This window comes from Manihot esculenta, chromosome 17 (assembly GCF_001659605.2).
Source record: "Manihot esculenta cultivar AM560-2 chromosome 17, M.esculenta_v8, whole genome shotgun sequence".
NCBI lineage: Eukaryota > Viridiplantae > Streptophyta > Magnoliopsida > Malpighiales > Euphorbiaceae > Manihot > Manihot esculenta.
This window is the reverse complement of record NC_035177.2, coordinates 34953481-34976082: the sequence shown is the minus strand read 5'-3', so window position 1 is coordinate 34976082 and position 22602 is coordinate 34953481. Positions and strand designations below refer to the sequence as shown.

The 22602-nt window shown below is 37.5% G+C and overlaps 1 protein-coding gene across 2 annotated transcripts; it reads right to left on the bottom strand.

Moving 5' to 3' along the window:
* LOC110605218 (ferredoxin-thioredoxin reductase catalytic chain, chloroplastic) lies at positions 1-17545 on the bottom strand. 2 transcript variants are annotated; one of them, XR_006349192.1, is made up of 7 exons: positions 17368-17545; positions 17096-17208; positions 16821-16870; positions 16645-16716; positions 12954-13099; positions 624-684; positions 1-186 (listed from the first exon to the last, which is right to left on the bottom strand). XR_006349192.1 is itself a non-coding variant. In XM_021743630.2 (6 exons), exons 1-6 carry the CDS (start codon positions 17474-17476, stop codon positions 142-144), a joined length of 450 nt encoding a protein of 149 aa, XP_021599322.1. In that variant the 5' UTR covers positions 17477-17534; the 3' UTR covers positions 1-141. The 2 variants fall into 2 exon arrangements, 1 of the variants encoding a protein (XP_021599322.1); XM_021743630.2 differs by lacking the exon at positions 12954-13099 and having other exon boundaries at positions 17368-17534.
* Positions 17546-22602: the final 5057 nt, after the last annotated feature.

The following is a 22602-nucleotide window of genomic DNA, read 5'->3' as shown; positions in this document are numbered from 1 at the left end:
TAGAGAAATTAGATTTGTTTTGTGATTAGCATACAGCATGTAGCATATAATATACACCCACACGTGTGGTATTTTTTTGGCCAAATACAAGGTGATAGCGCATCAAAGAAATGAATACAATACAACGCAGTACACTGGACATCACATATTTGCTGTTGTTTCCCTGATTTCTTCCAGGGAGATTTTCTGCACAGAACATGAACAACCACATTTGCATTACTGGAAAACATTAATTATAAATTAACATACTTAAAAAATACAATGGAAAGGCGCTGCAAGAACTAGGATAAAAAAAAATGTAGACACTCACTGCTTGTCAGTCAAAATTGTCATTATTGTTGTTGTTATTCTTAGTGTACATGTAAGAAGTCTGTTGTAGAAGTGCACATTCACTTAGCATTCGTCAATTCTGAGCTTTTTTTTTTTTTTTTGGCCAACCCCGACAAATGCATAACCAAAGTAACCTAATTTCACAAGTTCCAGCATACATAGTCGAGATTTGGTATGATCCAATTGAATTTCAGACAATACAGTAACAGCCCAATGTATGCATGATGTAATTATTTAAATTTGATAATACAAACATTACAGTTAGGGGGAAAAAACAAGAGATTTCAAATCACCTGATCCTTGCCAGCAAAATCATTTTCTGGAGTAAGAAAGAGCATGCAGTGGCACTCCTTCCTGCCAAACCAATCTTACAGTTAAAATACCAGGTGCTTGATTTGAAAACCGGAGACAAGTAAATAGTAAAATCAGAGAACAATATACAAGTCACGGCCTTCCACTTGCTAAATTCAAGCCCTCAAACTTTTCTGTTGAAGCATCTATTGTACATAAATAGCTAAATTGACCTCAGCAATGGACAATAGAAAAATTACATCTTTCTGCAAAAAATTATAGAAGTCGTGAAAGAGCCATTGTTTAGCAGTTTAGTCCTTTATTAGTTAATATGTTCCTCAGAGGTTTTCTTCAATAAATCTTTTGTCAATGAGAAATCGCAAGTAAAATGGCTACTTCATCTATAAAAAAATCTCTACTATCTCATGTGACCCTCAAACATTGGGAGGATTTATAGTTGTAGCCATTCAAAGGAAATAATTATTCATCAAATCTCATGCACTGCATCGGATATCACCCTTTTACTCAATTGGAGATTGCAAAGAGTGATGCTTCTAACATCAAATGGATGCCATAAATTTGATTCCCTTGACTGAAGAGGTTTTGTTCCTCCCTTTCAGGTGGCTAATACAGGCAGCAAGTTGCAAAGGCAAACAACAGTGATAAATACTGCATTGTTTCATATATCACCGCTTGACGATATGGCACAACAATCATCTAAAGTAGGCCATAAACTAACACACGAAAACAGGGCCACAAGATAAGGGTACAATCAGATCATATTCGGTCACACGGGCGGAAAAAAAGATATGGACACCGTAGGTCTAAAATTTTCGTCAAGACTCGCCCTTTCAACTACAACTAGAGGTGAGACTCCATGGGAGGTTAACATTAGATAATACAATCCAGCAGATCCCTATTACACTTATAATCGTAGTATCCCCTATTCACTGGCCGATATCAATCAGATTTTCAGAAGATGCTATAACTAACTCCATCTTCTTATAGTATACAAACTGATGAACATAGATATCAAGGTACGCAATTCTTACACAACTACTCTTGAGTTCAAAATATTACATTATATTCGCAATTCTCCTCAGTAGACTTGAGCGTTGGAGTAGCTGCCATAGATGCCAACCACCTCACATTCTCTTTCTTACAAATTGAACAATCGCAGCACAGTTTCATTTCAGCCACATAATTTGGTTTTGTTGCCGGGAAATTCATTAGATTATCTTTGTTCAATTGGATTAGAAACCGTTCTTTCATTTTCTCTCAAAAAGCAACCTTTTCCCTCTTCTATACTCTAAAATGGCTGACAATTCACGAGCTGCTGCTAAGACTGCTGTCAATAAGAGAGTAATCATTTCCTCCACTCTTGGTAGTGGACAAAACACCCCATCGATGATCAATGAGGCTAATCTGAGCAATCTGAATAATGAGCAGATGCTACGGTACATAAAAAGACTACAGACCACTCTAGAGCAGTATAAAGCTCGGGAGGAGACTTCCTTTATGGCTCCTAGGATAAGGGAGGAGGCTTCCATCGACACCCAAAGGACTCGGACAGAGGCAATCCAAACGGAGTCCAAGCAAAAGGCAAAACTGGAGAAAGAGGAGTCGACGGACGAGACTCCAAAGGATGTTGATTGGAAGCTGACACGGACCGTGCAAAGATACCAGAAGGAGCAGGAGAATGATTATGGGTTACACGATGTCTCACCCCTATCAAAAGAGATCTTAACAGAAACATTTCCCACAAAGTTCAAACTTCAAGTTTGGACAAATACGACAGAATAGTAGATCCCAAAAATCACCTGGCGATCTTTAGGACAATAATGCAACTCTAAGATGTCAACGATTTTGTGTTATACCGAGTGTTTCCGTCAACACTCATAGGTTTGGCTCAAAAATAATACCAACATCTGAGTCCAGGTTCAATTCAGAACTTTACATAATTCGCTATGTTATTTAAATCCAGATTTATTACTTGTGTACCTTAGACAAAACTCTCCTCTGACTTGCAGAAGATCCACCAAGAAGAGGGCAAGTCTTTAAAGGGGTTTTATCCCACAGTTTAATACAAAAGCAATACAGGTGGAGAAATTAAATCATGAGATAACATATTGTTGACCCACATAGAAGGTTCCTAATATTCAAATCTTTGAGATCCTAATTAGGCTTGATTTAAGGGATTTTAGTTTTATTGTAAATATTCCTAATTTAGGTTATTCTTTGTGTGTAAATACTCAAACATTGTAAAGATTAATTCAATTGGAATAGAATAAACAATTCCTCCTAAAATTCTTCATAGTATTAGAGTTTTTTTTTTCTTTTTTTCTTTTTTTTTTCTTCTGATTTTAGGGTTTAAATTTAATTTTTTCTCTTAGAGTTTATAAAATCCTAAATCTATCTTTTTGGTACTACCCTATCTAGGAACCTTTTTTCATCTTATCGCCACCACCAGCAGGGTCACCGGACCGTCGCCGGCCAGCTCTGACGCTGGAAAGCCCCGCACGTGAGTGAGGCTCACGCGCCCTCGCAAGATTCTGCATCTTTTCCACTCGCCGGCACGTGTGACGCTTTCTGGTGGTCTTTTTCGACGGCGATCCTTTCTAGCAGACTCGCCTTCGAGTTGCGTCTCTGATTTGTGTGGATCCATGACTTGGTTCACCTTTATCTGGCATAGGAGACGTTTTCCGGTGGTTTTTTCGGCAGTGATCCTTTCCGACAAACTCGCCTTCAAGTTGTGCTTCTGATCTGTTGGACCCATGCCTTTTTTGCAGGTGAACAGGAATTCTTTCTTCAGGAACAATAATTTTCCACTGTTTTTGATAGAAAAAGTGTGATTTTTTTTTGAAATGGTAATGACTTGTGTGGGTAATGTAAGGACTTCTAATAATACTTTTGTTTCGTCTCTTGATTCTGCTCCATGGATTATTGATTCTAGTGCAAACAGACATATGACGGGCTCCTCTGAAAGCTTCCTTAATTACCTTCCAAGTCTACAAAAAGACACTGTCAAATCGCAAATGGTTCTTCCGCTTCTATATCTAAAATCGATTCTATTGTTTGTACTCCAAAAATCAAGCTATCATTTGTTATTCATATTTCTTATTTCCTTATTAATCTTTTATCTATTAGTACTCTCATCAAAGCACTTAATTTTTTTCCTGACCATCGTGTTATTCAGGACCTTCAAACTGGGAAAAGGATTGGTAATGGTAGACTGCACGATGGCTTATATATGTTGGAAGGGAATCTGAGTTTGAATTCAACCAAGAAATCATTCTATGGCATCTACGGTTAGAACACCCATCCTTCTTTGTTTTAGAGAAGTTTTATCCTGATTTATTTTCCAAGGCTCAATGTGGTTCTTTAGTTTGTGATGCTTATGAGTATGCTAAGCATACAAGAACCTCTTATCCCTCTAGTAACAATAGGAGTACGATCTCTTTTGTGACCATCCATTTTGATGTTTGGAAACCTATTCGAACAGTCTCACTATCTGGTAACCGTTGGTTATTACTTTTACTAATTGTTGCACTTGCATGACTTGGATTTATTTGATAGAAGCAAAGAGTGATGAGGTTTCTTGCTTTCAATCTTTTCACAAGATGATTTATACTCAATTTGATGCTAAGATAAAAATTTCGAGAACTGATAATGGTACAGAGTACATGGATGGCCGTTTTTATGCTTATCTGGAGTTTAATGGGATATTGTATCAAACTAGTTATCCTTACGCTAGTGCCCAAAATGGTGTTACTGAAAGAAAAATAGACACCTATTGGAAGTAGTCCGATCTCCCCTTTTTACCATGAACCTTCCAAAAACCTATTGGAGAGATGCAGTCTTAGCCGCAGCTTATCTTATTAATAGAATGCCTCTCAAAGCTCTTGCCTTTAAAAGCCCTTTAGAGGTGCTACAAGGGAAAAATACTTACATTGTTCCAATAAAGGTGTTTGGATGCATGTGTTTTGTTCATACTAGGACAGGCGGGAAGCTCGATCCGAGAGCTATTGAATGTGTGTTTATTGGGTACTCTCCCACACAGAAGGGTTACAAGTGTTACCAACCTCTATCTAGAAAATATTTTGTCAGTATGGATGTTACATTTAGAGAGATTGAATCTTACTTTAGTACTATCCCATCACCTCTTCAGGGGAGGACAATGAGAGAGAAAAGATGATTCCTAGTCCTATAACTCTAGAACGTTTTACTCCAGAGGAGACTATTCTACAGGGGGAGACTATTATGATCCATAAACTATTCTATGGGGGGAGACTATAGGTGATCAAATTTGGCATTTGGATAAACCAGATTTAAGGAGATACTAAAAAAGAGACAAAAGAGAAGCAGAAAAAAGCCATTGTGCAGTCTACTCAGTATCATGAATCTTCCTCTTCTCCATATGGTGAGTCATCCATAAATCTTGAGCCCTTTGACAATCTAAATAAACCAATTGCTCAAAGAAAAAGAATTAGATCTTGCACTCTATTTCTAACTTTCTCCCTTATGATTTTTTGTCTCCATTCTATAGAGTCTTTGACTTGTTTATTTTCTCTGTGTCTATTACACGAGATTAGAATGAAGCTTTTACAGATCTTAAAAGGAAGGGAGCAATAATTGAAGAGATGAAAGTACTGGCAAAAAATGAGAATTGAGAGCTTGTCACTCTCTCACCGGGAAAGAAACTTATTGGCTGCAAATGGGTGTTCACTATGAAACACGAAGCAGATGGATCAATTGAAAGATTCAAGGCTAGACTAGTAGCCAATGATATACTCAAACCTATAGAGTGGATTATCAGGAGACATTTGCCCCTGTTGCCAAAATGAACTCAATCAAAGTATTGCTATCTTGCGCTATCAACCTTGACTGGGATCTACAACAATTTGATGTGAAAATGCATTCTTCCAAAGAGACTTAGAGGAGAAAGTGTATATGGAAATTCCTCATGAATTTGCTAATGAAAAAACACAAGGAAAGCTGTGCAGACTAAAAAAGGCTTTATATGGGTTGAAGCAGTCACCCAGAGTTTGGTTTAATCGATTCAGTAGAGCTATGATTTCCTTTAACTATAAACAAATTTATACTGACCATACCCTATTTATCAGACATCATAAGGGTAAAATTACTCTTCTTATAGTCTATGTTGATGATATAGATTAAATGACAGGGAATGACATTGAAGAGATGGCTCGGCTGAAAAAACTTTTGGCTCAGGAGTTCGAAATTAAAGATCTAGGAAAACTGCAATATTACCTAGAATCGAGGTTGTCAAGTCAAAGAAGGGAAGCTTTATATCTCAGAGAAAATATATTTTGGATCTTTTAGAAGAAACTAGTATGTTAGGTTGCAAATCAGTAGAAACTCCCATTGAGAGCAATCACAAGCTACAAGTAGGGATTGGTGAATCAGTGGATATGGGAAGCTATCAAAAGTTGGTAGGCAGACTGATTTATCTTTCGCATACTCGACTAGACATAGCATATGCAGTCAGCTTAGTCAGTCAGTTTATGCATAATCTTCGTCAGTTTATGCATAATCTTCGTCAGTCTCACATGCAAGCTATTGTTCGCATTTTGCGATACTTGAAGTCTGCTACTGGAAAAGGTCTAATATTCTCTAAATACAGTCATCTTCACATACATACATTCACAGATACAGATGGGTTAGATCCCTTGATGATAGAAGGTTGATTAGTGGTTACTGTACACGTGTGGGAGGAAACCTTGTCACTTAGAGAAGCAAAAAACAAAATGTTGTTGCTCGATCAAGTGCTGAGGTAGAATATAGAGTGATGGCACAAGGTGTTTGTGAACTCCTATGATTGCAGAGATTGTTGGAGGAATTGAAACTATAGGAGAGAGACAAACTCCTCTTAAACTGTGACAATAAAGCTGTCATCAGTATAGCTCACAATCCGGTTCAACATGACCGAACGAAGCACATAGTGATTGATCAATACTTCGTTAAAGAAAAGTTAATAAATGATGTTTTGAGATTAGATCATGTGACTTTCGATGTACAGCTAGCTGATGTGCTTATCAAAGGGCTCAACAACGAGACCTATTATACCTTGGTTTGCAAGTTGAACATGTGTGATATCTATGCACCAACTGATACGGATCCAATAGGACAAATTTCTAACAATGGTGAGGAGCAAACTTATATCATTCAAATGGATCTAAAAGGAGTTTAAAATCATCTTCATATGGTCCATATATATTTGGGGCGTGCTTCAACTCATATGGGGTAAATTTGGTGCAACACTTGCAATCATAGGCTTATAGAGCCTAATCAAACCTATGGGTTAAAACTACACAAAGGAAAGCCTAAAGTGAAGATCAAAAAAGGCTTTTGTGATGATTCAGTTTTGTTATGATGGGCTTACTTTGTTTTATTATTTAAACACTTGTTTTATTTTAGCTTTGTTTGGGCTTGTATTCTGGGCATATTTTATCTTTTAAGTTTTAGAGTATTTGGCCATGTTTTGGGCTTATGTTTTAATACTTATGTATTTGATGTGTTATTTTAGCGTGTGATTGGGCTTTGGTCTTGTGTTTAGTTTGGCCAGACCTAAAAGGAGTGTTTTAGGATTTTATTTTCTCTCCTTACTATATAAGGATAAGAAACACTTGTAAGAGGCAGCTTTGAATCTAAATTTTCAGAATTCTTTTCACGCCTTGGCGTGTATTGCTTTGAGTGAGAGTGAAGATTTGCTTTCATCAATTGCACCAAGAATCTTGGCTAACTTATCAACTATTCGTTGTGGCGTTTGTCGGATTCTCATCTAAATCCTTCGATCATTGGTGTTTCAGCTTCTCTAAGTGTGGGGTGCCATAGGAGGTGGGTTTATCAAATCTTTGGATTCCATATCTACTTGTGCGTGTGGGTTTGAAGCTTGTGCCATCGGGTTCCGCGTCACCAACTTGAGGGAGGAGTGTTGACCAACATAGAAGGTTTCTAATTAGAAGGATTCAAATATTTAGAATCTTAATTAGGCTTGATTTAAAGAATTTTATTTTTATTATAAATATTCTTAATTTTGGTTGATTCTTTGTGTGTAAATACTCAAACCTTGTAAATATTAATTCAATTGGAATAGAATCAAAAATTTCTTCCAAAATTCTTCATATATGAAGTGTTGAAGAAAAGAACACACAACATTAAGTTAATGGATAAGAATTTAGTCACTACTTACCAACAGCTAATTGATAAAACCCAGAAATACATGAGGCTGAATGGTGAAGTCCAAGTGTTGAGAGAGGATAAAAGGACGAGTCAAAAGCAAAACCAAAAATTAGAGAAGCAAGGATATGTGGAGACAAGAAAAAGGCCATAAGGCAGGTATCCACCAGGCTCATAATCTGGGTATTAGTCCTGCTATTTAAGACATTTTATGCTAAGGTGGGTATCCACCAAACCCATAATCCAGGTGTTAGTCCCGCTAAATAAAGCATTTTATGCCAAGTCTACAAGGCGAGTATACGCCAGGCCTATAATCCGGATGTTAGTCCCGCTAAACAAAACATTTTATGCCAAGACCACAAGACTGGTATCCGTTAGGCCCATAATTCGGATATTAGTCCCACTAAATAAGGCATTTTATACCAAAACCACAAGATGAGTATCCGCCAGACCCATAATCCGGGTATTAGTCCCACTAAACAAGATATTTTATGTCAAGGCCACATGGCGGATATCCGCCAAGCCCATAATCCGGGTCCATAATTCGGGTGTTAATCCTGCTAAACAAGGTATTTTATGTCAAGGCCACAAAAAGGGCATCCGCCACGCCTATAATCAAGGTGTTAATCCTGCTAATAAAATATTTTATACCAAGCCACAAGGCGTGTATCCGCCAAGCCACATAACCGGGTGTTAGTCCCGCTAACTAAAACATTTTATGCCACGGTCACAAGGCGTGTATCTGCCAGGCCACGCAACCGGGTGTTAGTCCGATTTTACAAAAAGTTTCTAAGGCATTTTATGCCCAGGCCACAAGGCGGGTATCTTTCGGGCCATGCCATGCAACCGGGTATTAGTCCCGCTTCACAAAATGTCTCTAAAGCATGTATGCCAAGGCCACAAGGCGGGTATCCGCCAAGCCCATAATCCAGGTGTCAGTCCCGCTAAATAAGACATTTTATGCCAGGCCATAAGACGGGTATTCGCCAAGCTCAATGACTGGGTGTTAGTCCCGCTAGCTAAAACAGTCTTTGGGTGTTAGTCCCAAAAGGCTAAGAAAAGTTTCTACCGAAAATCTCCACAAGGCGGGTAACCGTCGGATGAGTCTTCGGGTGTTAGTCCTAAAAGACAAAAGTAAGTTTTTGCCGAGAATCGCCATAAGGTGAGTAACCGTCAGGCGAGTTTTCAAGTGTTAGTCTCGCAATTTAAGGCATTTTATGCTAAGGCGGGTATCCACTAGACCCATAATCCAGGTTTTAGTCCCGCTAAATAAAGCATTTTATGCCAAGACCACAAGGCGGGTATACGCCAAGCCCATAGTCCGGATGTTAGTCTCGCTAAACAAAATATTTTATGCCAAGACCACAAGACCGGTATCCGTCAAGCTCATAATTCGGGTATTAGTCCTACTAAATAAGACATTTTATGCCAAGGCCACAAGGCGGATATCCGCCAGGCCCATAATCCGAGTGTTAGTCCTACTAAACAAGATATTTTATGTCAAGATCATATGTCGAGTATCCGCCAGACCTATAATCCGGGTGTTAATCCTGCTAAATAAGGTATTTTATGTCAAGACTACAAAACGGGTATCCGCAAGGCCAATAATCAGGGTGTTAGTTCTGCTAATAAGAGATTTTATACCAGGCCACAAGACGTGTACCTGCCAAGCCACATAACCGGGTATTAGTCCCGCTAGCTAAGGCATTTTATGTCACAGTCACAAGGCGTGTATCCGCCAGGCCACGCAACCGGGTATTAGTCCGATTTTATAAAAAGTTTCTAAGGCATTTTATGTTCAGGCCATAAGGCGGGTATCCGCCAAGCCATGCCATGCAACCGGGTATTAGTCCTGCTTCACAAAAAGTTTCTAAGGCATTTTATGCCAAGGCCACAAGGCGGGTATCCGTCAATCCCATAATCCGGGTGTTAGTCCCGCTAAATAAGGCATTTTATGCCAGACCACAAGACGGATATTCGCTAAGCTCAATGACCGAGTGTTAGTCCCACTAGCTAAAACATTTTATACCAAGAACATAAAGCGGGTAACTGTTGGAGAGTCTTTGGGTGTTAGTCCCAAAAGGCTAAGGCAAGTTTTTGCTGAAAATCTCCATAAGGCGGATAACCGTCCGACGAGTATTCGGGTGTTAATCCCTGAAGAATTTTGAGAAAATTTAAAGAATTCTTGTATTTCATTCTTAATCTTTACAATTGGCTTATATGACTATTTATACACAGAATTATATCTAAACAGGAAGCAAATAATCAAATAATAATTACAGAGATAATTAAGGATCCTAATCAAATCAAATCATGTCCTCAGAATTAGTTAGAATCAGCAAATAAGTTAATACTCCCCCTCAAGTTGGTGCAAAGCTGCTGCACATGCCCAACTTGCAAACATATTATGGTAGATTTTGTTATTGAGCTCTTTAGTAAACACATACGCAAGTTGCCCAATAGAAGTCATATGAACTAGGCTCAAGACACCGTCTATTAATTTTTCTTTAATGAAGTGCCGATCAATTTCAATGTGTTTCGTCCGGTCATGTTGGACTGGATTTTGTGCTATACTTATAACAGCTTTATTGTCACAATACAGAGTTATCTTGTCTCTATCGAGCAACCTCAACTCCTCCAATAACTTCTGTAACCATAAGAGTTCACACACACCTTGGGTCATTGCTCTGTATTCTGCTCCAGCACTTGACCGAGCAACAACACTTTAGTTTTTGCTCCTCCAGGTGACAAGATTCCCTCCCACAACTGTGCAGTAGCCAAAAATGGATCTCCTGTCATCGAGAGATCCTACCCAATCTGCATCTGTAAAAACTTCAACTCGGAAGTGACCATGTTTGGAGTAAAGAAGCCCTTTCCCTGGCGCAGTCTTTAGGTATCTTAAGATGCGAAGTACAGCCTGCATATGAGTCTCGCGAGGGTCATGCATGAATTGGCTAACTAAGCTAACAACATAGGCTATCTTTGGTCGAGTGTGTGAGAGATAAATCAACCTTCCTACCAATCTCTGGTATCTTCCAATATCCACGGGCTCACCAGTTCCTGCTTCCAGCTTGTGATTAATTTTAATAGGAGATTCTGTTGGTTTACACCCCATCATACCAGTTTATTCTAAAAGATTCAGAATGTACTTTCTTTGGGAGATGAAAATTCCTTTTTCTGATCTAACCACCTCGATACCTAGAAAATATTGCAGTTTTCCTAGATCTTTGATTTCAAATTCCTGAGCCACAACCTCTTTAGTTGAACCATTTCCTCTTTGTCATTGCCTGTTTAGTTGAACCACAATAAGAAGGGTGATCTTACCCTTGTGATGTTTGATAAACAGAGTGTGATCAGCATTGCTTCGTTGGTAACCAAACGACATCATGGCTCTGCTAAACCTATCAAACCAAGCTCTGGGAGATTGTTTTAACCCATACAAAGCCTTTTTTAACCTGCACATCTTTCCTTATGTCTTCTCATCAGCGAACCCAGAAGGATTTTCCATGAACACTTCTTTCTCTAAATCTCCATGGAGGAAACATCAAACTGTTGCAAGTTCCAGTCCAAGTTGGCTGCGCAGGATAATAGAACTCTAATCGAGTTCATTTTTGCAACTGGAACAAATGTCTCTTGGTAATCCACTCTATAGGTTTGGGTGAATCCTTTAGCAACCAATCTGGCTTTAAATCATTCAATTGTGCCATCAGCTTTGTGTTTCACTGTGAACACCCATTTATAGCCAACGAGTTTCTTTCCAGGTGAGAGAGTGACAAGCTCCCAGATCTCATTTTTAGTCAATGTCATTGCTTTCTTCCATTTAGGATCTGCAAGAGCTTTCTTCCAATCCTGTGGAATGGACACAGAGGAAATAGACAAGGCAAAAGCTCTATAGAAAGGAGATAAGGATTCATAAGAAATAAAGTTAGAAATAGGATGTTTAGTACAAGATCTGACCCCCTTTTTTTGTGCAATAGGTTTATCTAAGTCATTGAAGCATTCAAGAGTTATGGGTAACTCACCCGAAGAAAGAGTTGTGGATAACTCACCAGGAGAAGATTCTTGACTCTGAGTAGTCTGCATAATGGCTTCTTCTGCCTAGTCTCTCCTCGAATACCTTCTCAAATCTGGCTTGTCCAAACCACCAATTCTCTCTCCCTGATTGGATATCTCCCCCCTGTCTACTAAAACTCAAATTTTCTAGTTGAACCATATCATTAAGAATTACAGAATTCGGGATCACCTCTTTTTGCTCATTATTCTCCCTCTGAAGAGGTGAGTGGTTGATACTGAAGTAGGGTTCAGTTTCTTGGAAGGTACTAGCCATACTGACTAAGTATTTCCTAGAGGGAGGATGTATCCCTTTTGTGTTGGAGAATACCCAACAAACACACATTTAAAGACCTTGGGGTCCAATTTCCCTGCCCTCCTAGTATGGACAAAGCAAACACATCTAAATACTTTTGGTGGAACAACGTATGATTTTTTCCCTTGTAGAACTGCCAAAAGACTCATAAAGTCAAGAGTCTTGAGAGGCATTCTATTGATAAGATAAGCAGATGCAAGGATTGCATCTCCCCAATATGCTTTGGGTAGATTCATGGTGAACATAAGAGATCGAGCTACCTCCAATAGATGCCTATTTTTCCTCTCAGCAATGCCATTTTGAGCACTAGTATAAGGACAACTAATTTGGTATACTATCCCATTACTCTCCAAATAAGTAGAAAAGCTACTATCCATGTATTCTATCCATGTATTCTCTTCTATTGTCAGTTCTCAAAATTTTCACCTTAGTATTAAATTAAGTACAAACCATCTTATGAAAGGATTGAAAACAAGAAAAGACATCACTTTTAGCTTTAATCAAATATACCCAAGTCATTCGAATGCAACAATCAATAAAGATGACAAACCATCAGTTACCAGACAAGGAGACAGTTTGAGTAGACCTCCAAACATCATAATGAATAGTAGCAAAAGGAATTTGACTTTTATTATGACTCAAAGGATAGGATGTTCTAGTGTGTTTAGCATACTCACAAGCATCACAAAATAGAGAATCAAACTGAGTTCTAGCAAACAAATTAGGATAAAGTTTTTCTGAGGCAAAAAATGATGGATGCCCTAACCGTCTGTGCCACTGTATTATTTCCTGATTGACATCTTTATTTTCTCTAAAACAGGCTTGGGATATCGAACAACCTGGATCACCCTCCAACATATATAAGCCATTATGCAGCCTACCATTGCCAATCCTCTTTCCTGTGCGAAGATCCTGAATAACACAATGATCAAGAAAGAATTTAATTTTGCAATTAAAGGCATGGGTGATAGCACTGACAGATAAAAAATTGACAGGAAAGTGGGAAACATGAAGGATAAATGATAATTTAATGTTGAATGTGCAAATAACAGAACCTATTCCGGATATGAGAGTAAAAGAGCCATCAGCAATTCTGACACTATCTTTGGTTAGAGAAGGAAAATAATTGAGAAAGCCTTTAGAAGAGCCTGTCATGTGTCTATTCGTACCAGAATCGATAATCCATGGAACATTATTAATAGAGGAAGCATTACCTGACTTTACAAAGTTAGATGTGGTACCAGAGGACGAGTAATCAGAGTTAGGAATCGAGACCCTTTTACCTTCTGTCATGGTAAAGATTTATGAACCGTGAAAGAATAGGAGGTACCTAAGGTTGTACACAAAAGAGAGCCCAATAGATTCACCAAAAGACCGGATAGCGGCACGGGAAGGCCGGAAAGATGGTCAGAATCGTCGCCGGAGTGATCGGAGCGACAAAGCAGAGTCAGGCGATTGGTCACGTACCGGGAAGGGGAGGAGCATGAGCCTCACGTGCGGGCTTTTCCAGCGTCAGAGCTGGGCGATCGGCCGACGACAGTCCTGGTGCCGACGGTGAGAGGAGGAAAGACTCCTAGATGGGTTAGTACCAAAAAAGGTAGATCTAGGGTTTTGAAACTTTAAAGAGGAAAAAATTGAATTTGAACCCTAAAATCAAGAAAAGGCTCTGATACCATGAAGAATTTTGGAAAAATTTAAAGAATTTTTGTATTTCACTCTTAATCTTTACAATTGGTTTATATGACTATTTATACACAGAATTATATCTAAATAAGAAGCAAATAATCAAATAATAATTACAGAGATAATTAAGGATCTTAATCAAATCAAATCATATCCCTAGAATCAGTTAGGATCAACAAATAAGTCAACAGTCCCAAAAGGCAAAAGTAAGTTTTTGCCGAGAATAGCCATAAGGCGAGTAACCGTCAGGCGAGTATTCGGGTGTCAGTCCCAAAAAACAAAGACAAGTTTCTGTCGAGAATCACCATAGGCGGGTAACTGATAGGCGAGTCTGGTGATAGTCCTAAAAGACAAAGACAAGTTTCTCCCGAGAATCGCCACGAGACGGATAACCGTTGCTCGAATCTTTGAATGTTAGTCTAAAAGAAAGGTAAGTTTTTGTCGAAAAGCGCCACGAGGCGATTAATCGCTAGGCACATGACCGAGTGTTAGTCCCAAAGCCGTGGAAAAATAGTTGTAAACTTCGAATTTGAAGAATCAAAGACCGATGCGGGATTTCTGATATAGAACAACAATTGTCCAAAGTAGACCATGAGCTGGCACTCGAAGAAAAAACCAAGTGGCAAGGGTCTGATCAGAGGATATTTGGTCCTACGGACAACGTAAGTCTAAGCTCTTCGTCAAGACTCGCCCTCTCAACAATAGAGCGAGACTCCATGGAAAGTTAGCGTTAGAGAATACAATCCAGCAAATCTCCATTACATCTACAATCGCGAGATCCCCTATCCACTAGCCAATACCAGTTGAATTTTGTTGAATTTTCAGAAGATACGATAACTAACTCCATTTTCTTACAGTATAGAAGCTTATGAACACAAAGATCAAGGTATGCAATTCTTATACAACTACTCTTGAGTTCAAAACATTACATTACACGCGTCATTCTCCTTAGTTTACTGACTTGAGTGTCGGAGTGACTGTCATAGGCACCAACCCCCTCATATTCTCTTTCTTGTAGGTTGACTAGTCGCATCACAGTTTCGTTTCAACCACATCTCTTGGTAACGAGGTTAATAAGATAGCTAGGCTCTTTAAAAAATAACATGCCTGGCTTAAATTAAGATCCCAACAAATATTGTTTTCATAACTTTATCCTGTTTACTCCTTGATCTATCAGACAATATAAAGCTTATGGATAGTTGTTGCTCAGTATGTTGATTTGCCCAATGATGACTTCAGCGACATCTATATTTACAGCCATAGTAATGATAAGTCAGTGCTATCTTTAACTGTATACCAATACATCTGCTACTTGTTCATTTGGCCAGACCAACCAGCATACCATTCTTTATGAGAAGCAATGACTAGTCTAGAATCCATTTCATAAACAAATTTTCCATTAATTCATTGAGTGCGATAGGGGAGAAACATCTCTTCTTAATGCATTAATAATCTAGCAGTTTGATAAAATCAGTCACAATAAATATTGCAAGTAGTAGTTCAAGCATATCTCCATCATGGATACCAATCAGTGCTACCTTTAACTGTATATCAATACATCTGCTACTTGTTCATCTGGCCAGACCAACCAGCCTAGCATTCTCTATGAGGAGCAGTGACTAGTCTAATAACCATTTCATAAACAAAATTTCCATTAATTCATCAAGTGTCATAGTGGAGACACATCTCTTCATTATGCACTAATATTCTAATAGCTTGATAAAATCAGTCACAAAGCCTAGATCTTTCAGATCATAAAAAGGAAAGAAAAAACACAGACAAAACCATTTTAGGGGAAGAGTTAGAGAGAAATGCAAGGTTGGATTAGAATTAAAGACCAAGATAAGCTATCAAAGTGATGCAATAATTTCTTACTCTTCTGTTCAACTCCCTCATAACACATAAAGGAACCAAGTCACTAGAATGTTAACACCTTTATTACTTATTAATATCATTATTCAGTCTCCCAAAGCGTACTGCAGGTACATTTAATAATCATATTTAGAGCTGGAAGGACCTCCCTAAGTACCTACTATTGCCTGAAGTCTCTCCTCTGAAATATAAAAAAAAGGATAAATAAATAGAACTATTTAATTTATTCTCCAGATAACCTGATGCCAGTTAATATCATGTGATAGTGTCATATATCAGAAACTCCACTTGTTATCCCAACACATCCTGCTCAATATTTCTATTAACCTTAACCAACAAAGGTATCCCTCACCAATGGCATAAAACAATAACCTGTGACATGCTTCCTCCTAGTGAATAAATCCAACGGAAGTCACTCCCTCACCCCTCCCTGTTTCTCAATCTTCCCTCACTTGCCTAACATTAAGGTGACTTCCAATATCATCTCTCCAACATAAAGATATCTCAGAGCGGTTTTTTACCTTTAGCCGCTGCAGTAAAATTATGACTAATTACTTCACATAGAATGATATTGAAAATATACCAATAATGTATTCATTATGAGGAGATGGCAAGAAAAGAACAATTTCTATAATCATGACAGTTAACACTTTTTTAAAAAAAAAAAGGAAATAATAATTGCTGAACTTTATAAGCAGCACATGTATGTTTTCCATGCATAAAATTAATGCAACTAAAGCAAAAAATATTTGAGCAGGGGAATGTAGCATAACTGGTAGATCACTCTAAAACATAGATACCATTTTAAGAAATTCATTTAAAAAACTGCATTGCATCATCCAAACTAACTGTTTGCTCACCACATCTCACATGGTACTTTGTAAATGAAATGATGTATCTACCTTTCTCTCATGGGGACGCATGGACAATTCCAAAAGCCCTGCCCTGCCTCAGCTGCTTTATCATCATAATGCCTGTACATCAAAGACTCAAAAGTTGTAGCCATGGTAATGTATTAATTTAAGTTATTTAAACGGATTCCAACAAATTTCGGTTAAATTGCATCATCATTATTTACCTACAAGGGCAAAGAGGTGCACCCAGAGAATCTTTATGTTCTGCCAATCCCTGTTTAAATTCCAAAATGGCATACATAAAATAAAATAGAGGTCGCTGAATTTTCGTAGAAAGTGAACACAGACGCTTCAATGTTTATTATATTACAGAAGCTAATTCAGAGAACTCAATTACAAGAAAAATGGAATCACAAGTGAAATTGTGATTTCAATGAGAAAATAGTTCCATTAAATCAATCGAAGGCTAATAAAAAGAAAGGAAGAAACTGAAGACTACCTTAATGACAACAGAGGTGACTCCCTTATCGACGCAGAAATAAGTTCCAGACTTACGAGCATATTGCTCCGAGAACTTCCTCATTATCTCCACCGACTTCTCAGATGGTTCAACTGAAACAGAACAACGTTTAGCAAGGAGCTCAAAACAAGACAAAAACCTAGAATTTCAAATGCGAGAGAAATCGAGCAGCTACATCAATCATTTCAACTAAGAAACTAACAATTGAAAAATTAGGGACAATTAGGAACAATAAGAAAACCTGTAATTACCTTTGGCTCGAATTACGGTGGCCGGAGAGCGGCGGAGACGAGAGGCATTGGGAGGACATGTGAAGGAGGAGACGCCACCGAAGCTAGAAGAACTGGATTGGAGAGTCATGCTGGCTGCACCAAAAACAATCTGTCAAACTCAAAAACCAAAAACCGTTTTATGAATTTATTTTATTTTCCTTTTTTCTTTTCTTCAAACGATATTTATTTTTTCGACAAAAAAAAACGATATTTTATTTAAAAAAGGCTTTTTTTAAAAAAGAAAAAAATTAAAGTACCAGGAATTTCTTAATTAATTTTCCTTTTTATCTCTTCCATAAGGTTTGCGTTGTGATTATGATTTATAGGAGCGTGGCAGCCACTCGTTGCAAATATCGGCCAACAACTAACACAAACCACAACCGTGCCCCATTACCATTACTTTCAAAGGGCTTCCTTTTGCTTTATTTCTTGAGCTGGTTCTTTTAATTTTGTATTTTAAAATTTAAATTGAAACAAGTTAGTTTTATTTAAATATTATATTATTTAAATATTATTTGATGTGTTCAAATTCAAATTTATCTACTCTAATTTAATCAAATGGTTGAAAATTCATAGATATGTTTTGTAAATTCAGGTGAAATAATTACACCCTTTGGATTTCATAGTGAACGTTGTGGCTTAAAATTTATTATATTCATTACAATTCATATAGTTCATGTTTGATATAATTCACTTTACAACAAAAAAAAAAATAATTTTTTATAAAATTATAATTTTTATTTCATTTAACATTAAAATTTTTTTAAGTTTAGAAAATTTTAACTTTTTATTTTAAATAAAAAAATTTTAACTTTTTATTTTAAATAAAAAATTATTAAAAAAATTAATAATGAAATAAAAACCACTCAATCATATTACAGCCTATGGTGGTTATGTTATTGCTATAATGCCACATTTAGTATGATGCAATCAATATAATCGTGATTATAATACATATTAAATTATTTTATTGTGTACCATAAAAATAATATTGATATAATGAATCAAAATTATATAATATAATCAATTACTCCATAAGTAACATATTATAACAAACAATATTATTTATAGTTATTATCATTGTTGTTACTCTCACTTTTATCATTGCCACCGTCATTATCACTCTATTACCGCCACTATTACCACCACTCAGTCACTATTGATACTAGCTATTATAACTTCTACCTATTAAGTCCTTATAACAGTACCAACAGTTCAATCATGATAAAAAGAAGAAACATCAAGCATTAATGGATGTTGTAATGCTTTAGTGGATTCCTTAACTATTGCTGTTATGTTTTAGTGGATTCAGCTTATGTGTTAATGGGTTCAGTTTATGCTTTATGTTCAATTTTTTAAATATTTCTATTCCTAAGTTGTAGGAGGATTATCCTCCATAATTTTTCTATTTCCTCATTTGTAGGAAATAGTTACATCTCCATTTGTATTTAAAGACCATAAGTTAATAAAAAAGATATCAAAAAAGTTTTCAAAAATCTTTGAGTACTCAACTCAAGAGGTTCAGGTTTTTTCTAATGAATCTTATTAAATTTCACAATAGGTTGCAAGAAGAAAATACCTTTTCACTCTTCCTTCCCACCCGATTCCTCACCTCACATACCCATAACTAGATATATTTTGCAAGACCTTAACATTTTAGTATCAGAGCCTGGTATTATGGCTGAATCAATCCAACAACAGCTTGATGGACTCCTTACCTTTTTCCTTGAAGAGCAGGTTGCCAACAAGGCTCATCAAGATGACTTGAACACCAAGTTTGAAGCTCTTAGTGGTGATTCTACCAATTCTACCCAGGAGGGCAACAATCATTCTCATACTCCCAAGGCCAAAGGAGTAATGGGTCAAGTTCGGACACTGTTGGTAATAGCACCACTATACCAAAATTTACCAAGCTTGATTTTCCAAGGTTTAATGGCCAAGATGACCCATTAGGATGGTTAAGCTGCTATACACATTTTTTTCGCCATCAGCAAACATGCAATGAGGAAAAGGTCAGTTTGGCATCTTTTCATCTTGAGGGGATCACACAGCTTAATTTGATTTTTACAATTGACGAATGACATTCCTTCTCTTGCCTAGGCAAAATTTAAAAACCAATCCAACCTTTGATTTGGACCATTCATTCGTAGTAACAAACTGGGTGAGCTCGCAAAATTAAAACAAACAGGTACTGTGGCTACCTATCAATCTCGGGCAGATTCCTTAACCTAGGATAAAAAAAGCCAACTCTACCTCAGTAGATTGCATGATTATACTGCAGTGGAGGTTGAGTTACATCAACCAACTGATTAGCAACTGTTATGAGTATGTTCAGACTTTATGAGTGGAAGAGTGGGGCTCAACGATCCTTTGGTAATTCGACAGCTCAATCTCCTTCACAAGCAAACTCCTGAATGATCAAACGTTTGACTCGTGAGGAGATGGAGGACCAGCATAGAAAAGGCCTCTGTTTTAATTGTGAAGAGCCATTCAATCGTGGACATCAATGCAAGAAATTATTCTGGATTGAATTAACAGACGATGATGGTCAAGGGAATGATTCTACTGAGGATCAATTCCTTGAAATTTCACTCGAAGCCATCACCAGTATTTGCAATGCTCAAACCATGCAATTGGAAGAGGACTGGAATGGTAAACAAGTCCTTGTTTCAATTGATTCGGGAAGTACTCATAGTTTTGTTGCTTCACACATTGTTGCACAGGTTCAAGCATCTATGGACAGAAAAGATGGGTTAAGTATTAAAGTTGCCAATAGGGAGCAAGTACGCAACCGAGGAATTTTTTGGGGAGTCTCATTAAAATTGGAACCCAACCTTATCACAACTGATCTGTTTGTGCTTCCATTAGGTGGAATTGATGTGGTATTGGGTGTTAATTGGCTTTGCACTTTAGGCCCAACTCTTTGGGATTTTGTTCGTACGCAATATGTCTTTCACTCAACATGGGCAGGAAATCAAATTACATGGGTTTCAAAACCCTACCCTTTCTCCACTAGCCGAATTCAACCATATTAACACATCTCCAGATTGTGACACACAACTGCAACACCTATTGCTCGACTTTTCAAGCTTATTTTATGAACCTACCGAATTACCACCTCAACGGTTGTGTGATGATCGCATTTTCCTTGAATCTGAAACAAAACCAGTTGTGGTTCAGTCCTATCGATATCCTCACTCCTAGAAGGATGAGATAGAATGGCAGTGTGCATTAATGTTGCAATAGGGAATTATTTGACCCAGCCACTCTCCTTTCTCTTCACCAGTAATATTGATGCCCAAGTTTGATGGCTCTTAACAATTATGTGTAGATTACAGGAAATTGAATGCCAAGACCACCAAAAGTAAATTTTCCATTCCGGTCAATGATGAATTGTTGGAGGAATTGGGCAATGCTAGGCATTTCACTAAGTTGGATTTGCGCTCCGGCTATCATCATCCCTTTTGATATCTAGAAAATAATTTTTCACACTCACCATGGATAGTTTGATTTCTAGTAATGCCTTTCGGTTTCACCAATACTTCATTAACTTTTCAGTCATTAATAAATGAGGTATTTTGAGACAAATTACGAAAATTTATTTTAATGTTTTGTAACGATATTCTTGTTTATAGAAGAACTTGGGTGGAGCATTTGCATCATATGCTATTGGTCTTTCAAATCCTTGCTGCTCCAAATTCCAAATTGCTTGGACACATAATCACACAAGACGGAGTGTAGACGGATGAGTAAAAAATTTGAGTTGTTCTTTATTGGCCTTGTCCAGCCAGAATTTGTGGGCTGCGGGGGTTCTTGGGTCTTACTAGTTATTACTGCAAGTTTGTTTAAAACTATGGTATTATTGCATCACCTCTCACTGCCATGTTACATAAGAGCTCCTTCCAATGGACATATTCCTGCAATTCAGGCTTTTAACTATCTCAAGCATGTGATAACTACTACACCAGTATTGGCTCTTCTAAACAAGTATTTATTGTGGAATGTGATGGTTATTCTGGCATTGGAGCTGTCCTTTTACAAGTTAATTAGCATGTGGCTTATTTTAGCCGAATGATAGCAACAAGACATCACAACCTTCCAACCTATGAGAAAGAATTAGTTGTGTTGGTAAAGTTGATTAAACATTGGTGATCTTACCCATGGGGTCACAATTTCATTATTCACACATACCATTACAGCCTCAAATTTTTTTTAGAAAAAGGAGTACTTTCTCTCTCTCAACAGCATTGATCTAGTAAACTCTTAGGATATTCTTTTTCTATAGAATACAAGGTCGGTCGACTCAACACTGTGGCTAATGCCCTTTGAAGGAGAGATGTCGATAACTCCATCTTAATGGCCATCTACATGCCTCACTTAAGTATTTTAATGAAATTCGCTATGAGCAGCAACATTCTCCTACCGTGCAACATCTCATCTCACAAGTTTTTGGTGGCACAGCTGCTCCAACTTGGGATTATAAGTAAGGCTTACTCTTCTACAAGACTAGAGTTTTTTTTTTGTCAAAAGATTCTCCTTCAATTCAAACAACCATGACAACACTCCATAATTAAGGTCATGAAGGGTATCAAAAAACTTTATTTCATATTTCCATATGTTACAAATTCATACCAATTTACTGAATTTTCTAGATTTTGTTTTGGCCAGGCATGAGGGCTCGCGTCTGCAATTTTGTTAGAGCATGTGGTGTATGCCAAAGGCACAAAATCGAAACATTGCAACCTGCAGTTCTTTTTCAGCCCTTTCCTCTTCCGACTCAAATATGGGCTAACATCTCCTTGGATTTTATTGAAGGACTACCTACTTCCAGGAGGGAAAAATGTTATATTAGTTGTGATGGACTGTTTCTCTAAATTTGCTCACTTTCTGCCCTTATTACACCCATATACCATTGTAAGTGTCGTCCGTTTGTTCTTTGATCACATATTCAAATTACATGGGTTGCCTGAAACACTTGTCATTAACTCGAGATGTTACTTTCACTAATTCTTTTTGGACTAAACTTTTCCATTGCACAAAATTATCTTTTAGTTCTACTTACCACCCTTAATCTGATGATTAAATTAAAGTGGTCAACTGGATTATAGAGATGTATTTCCATTGTGTCACTAATGAGCATCCCACTAAATGGTTGGATTGGTTATCATGGGCTGAATACTGCTACAATGCCTTACATGCTACACCTTTCGAAAT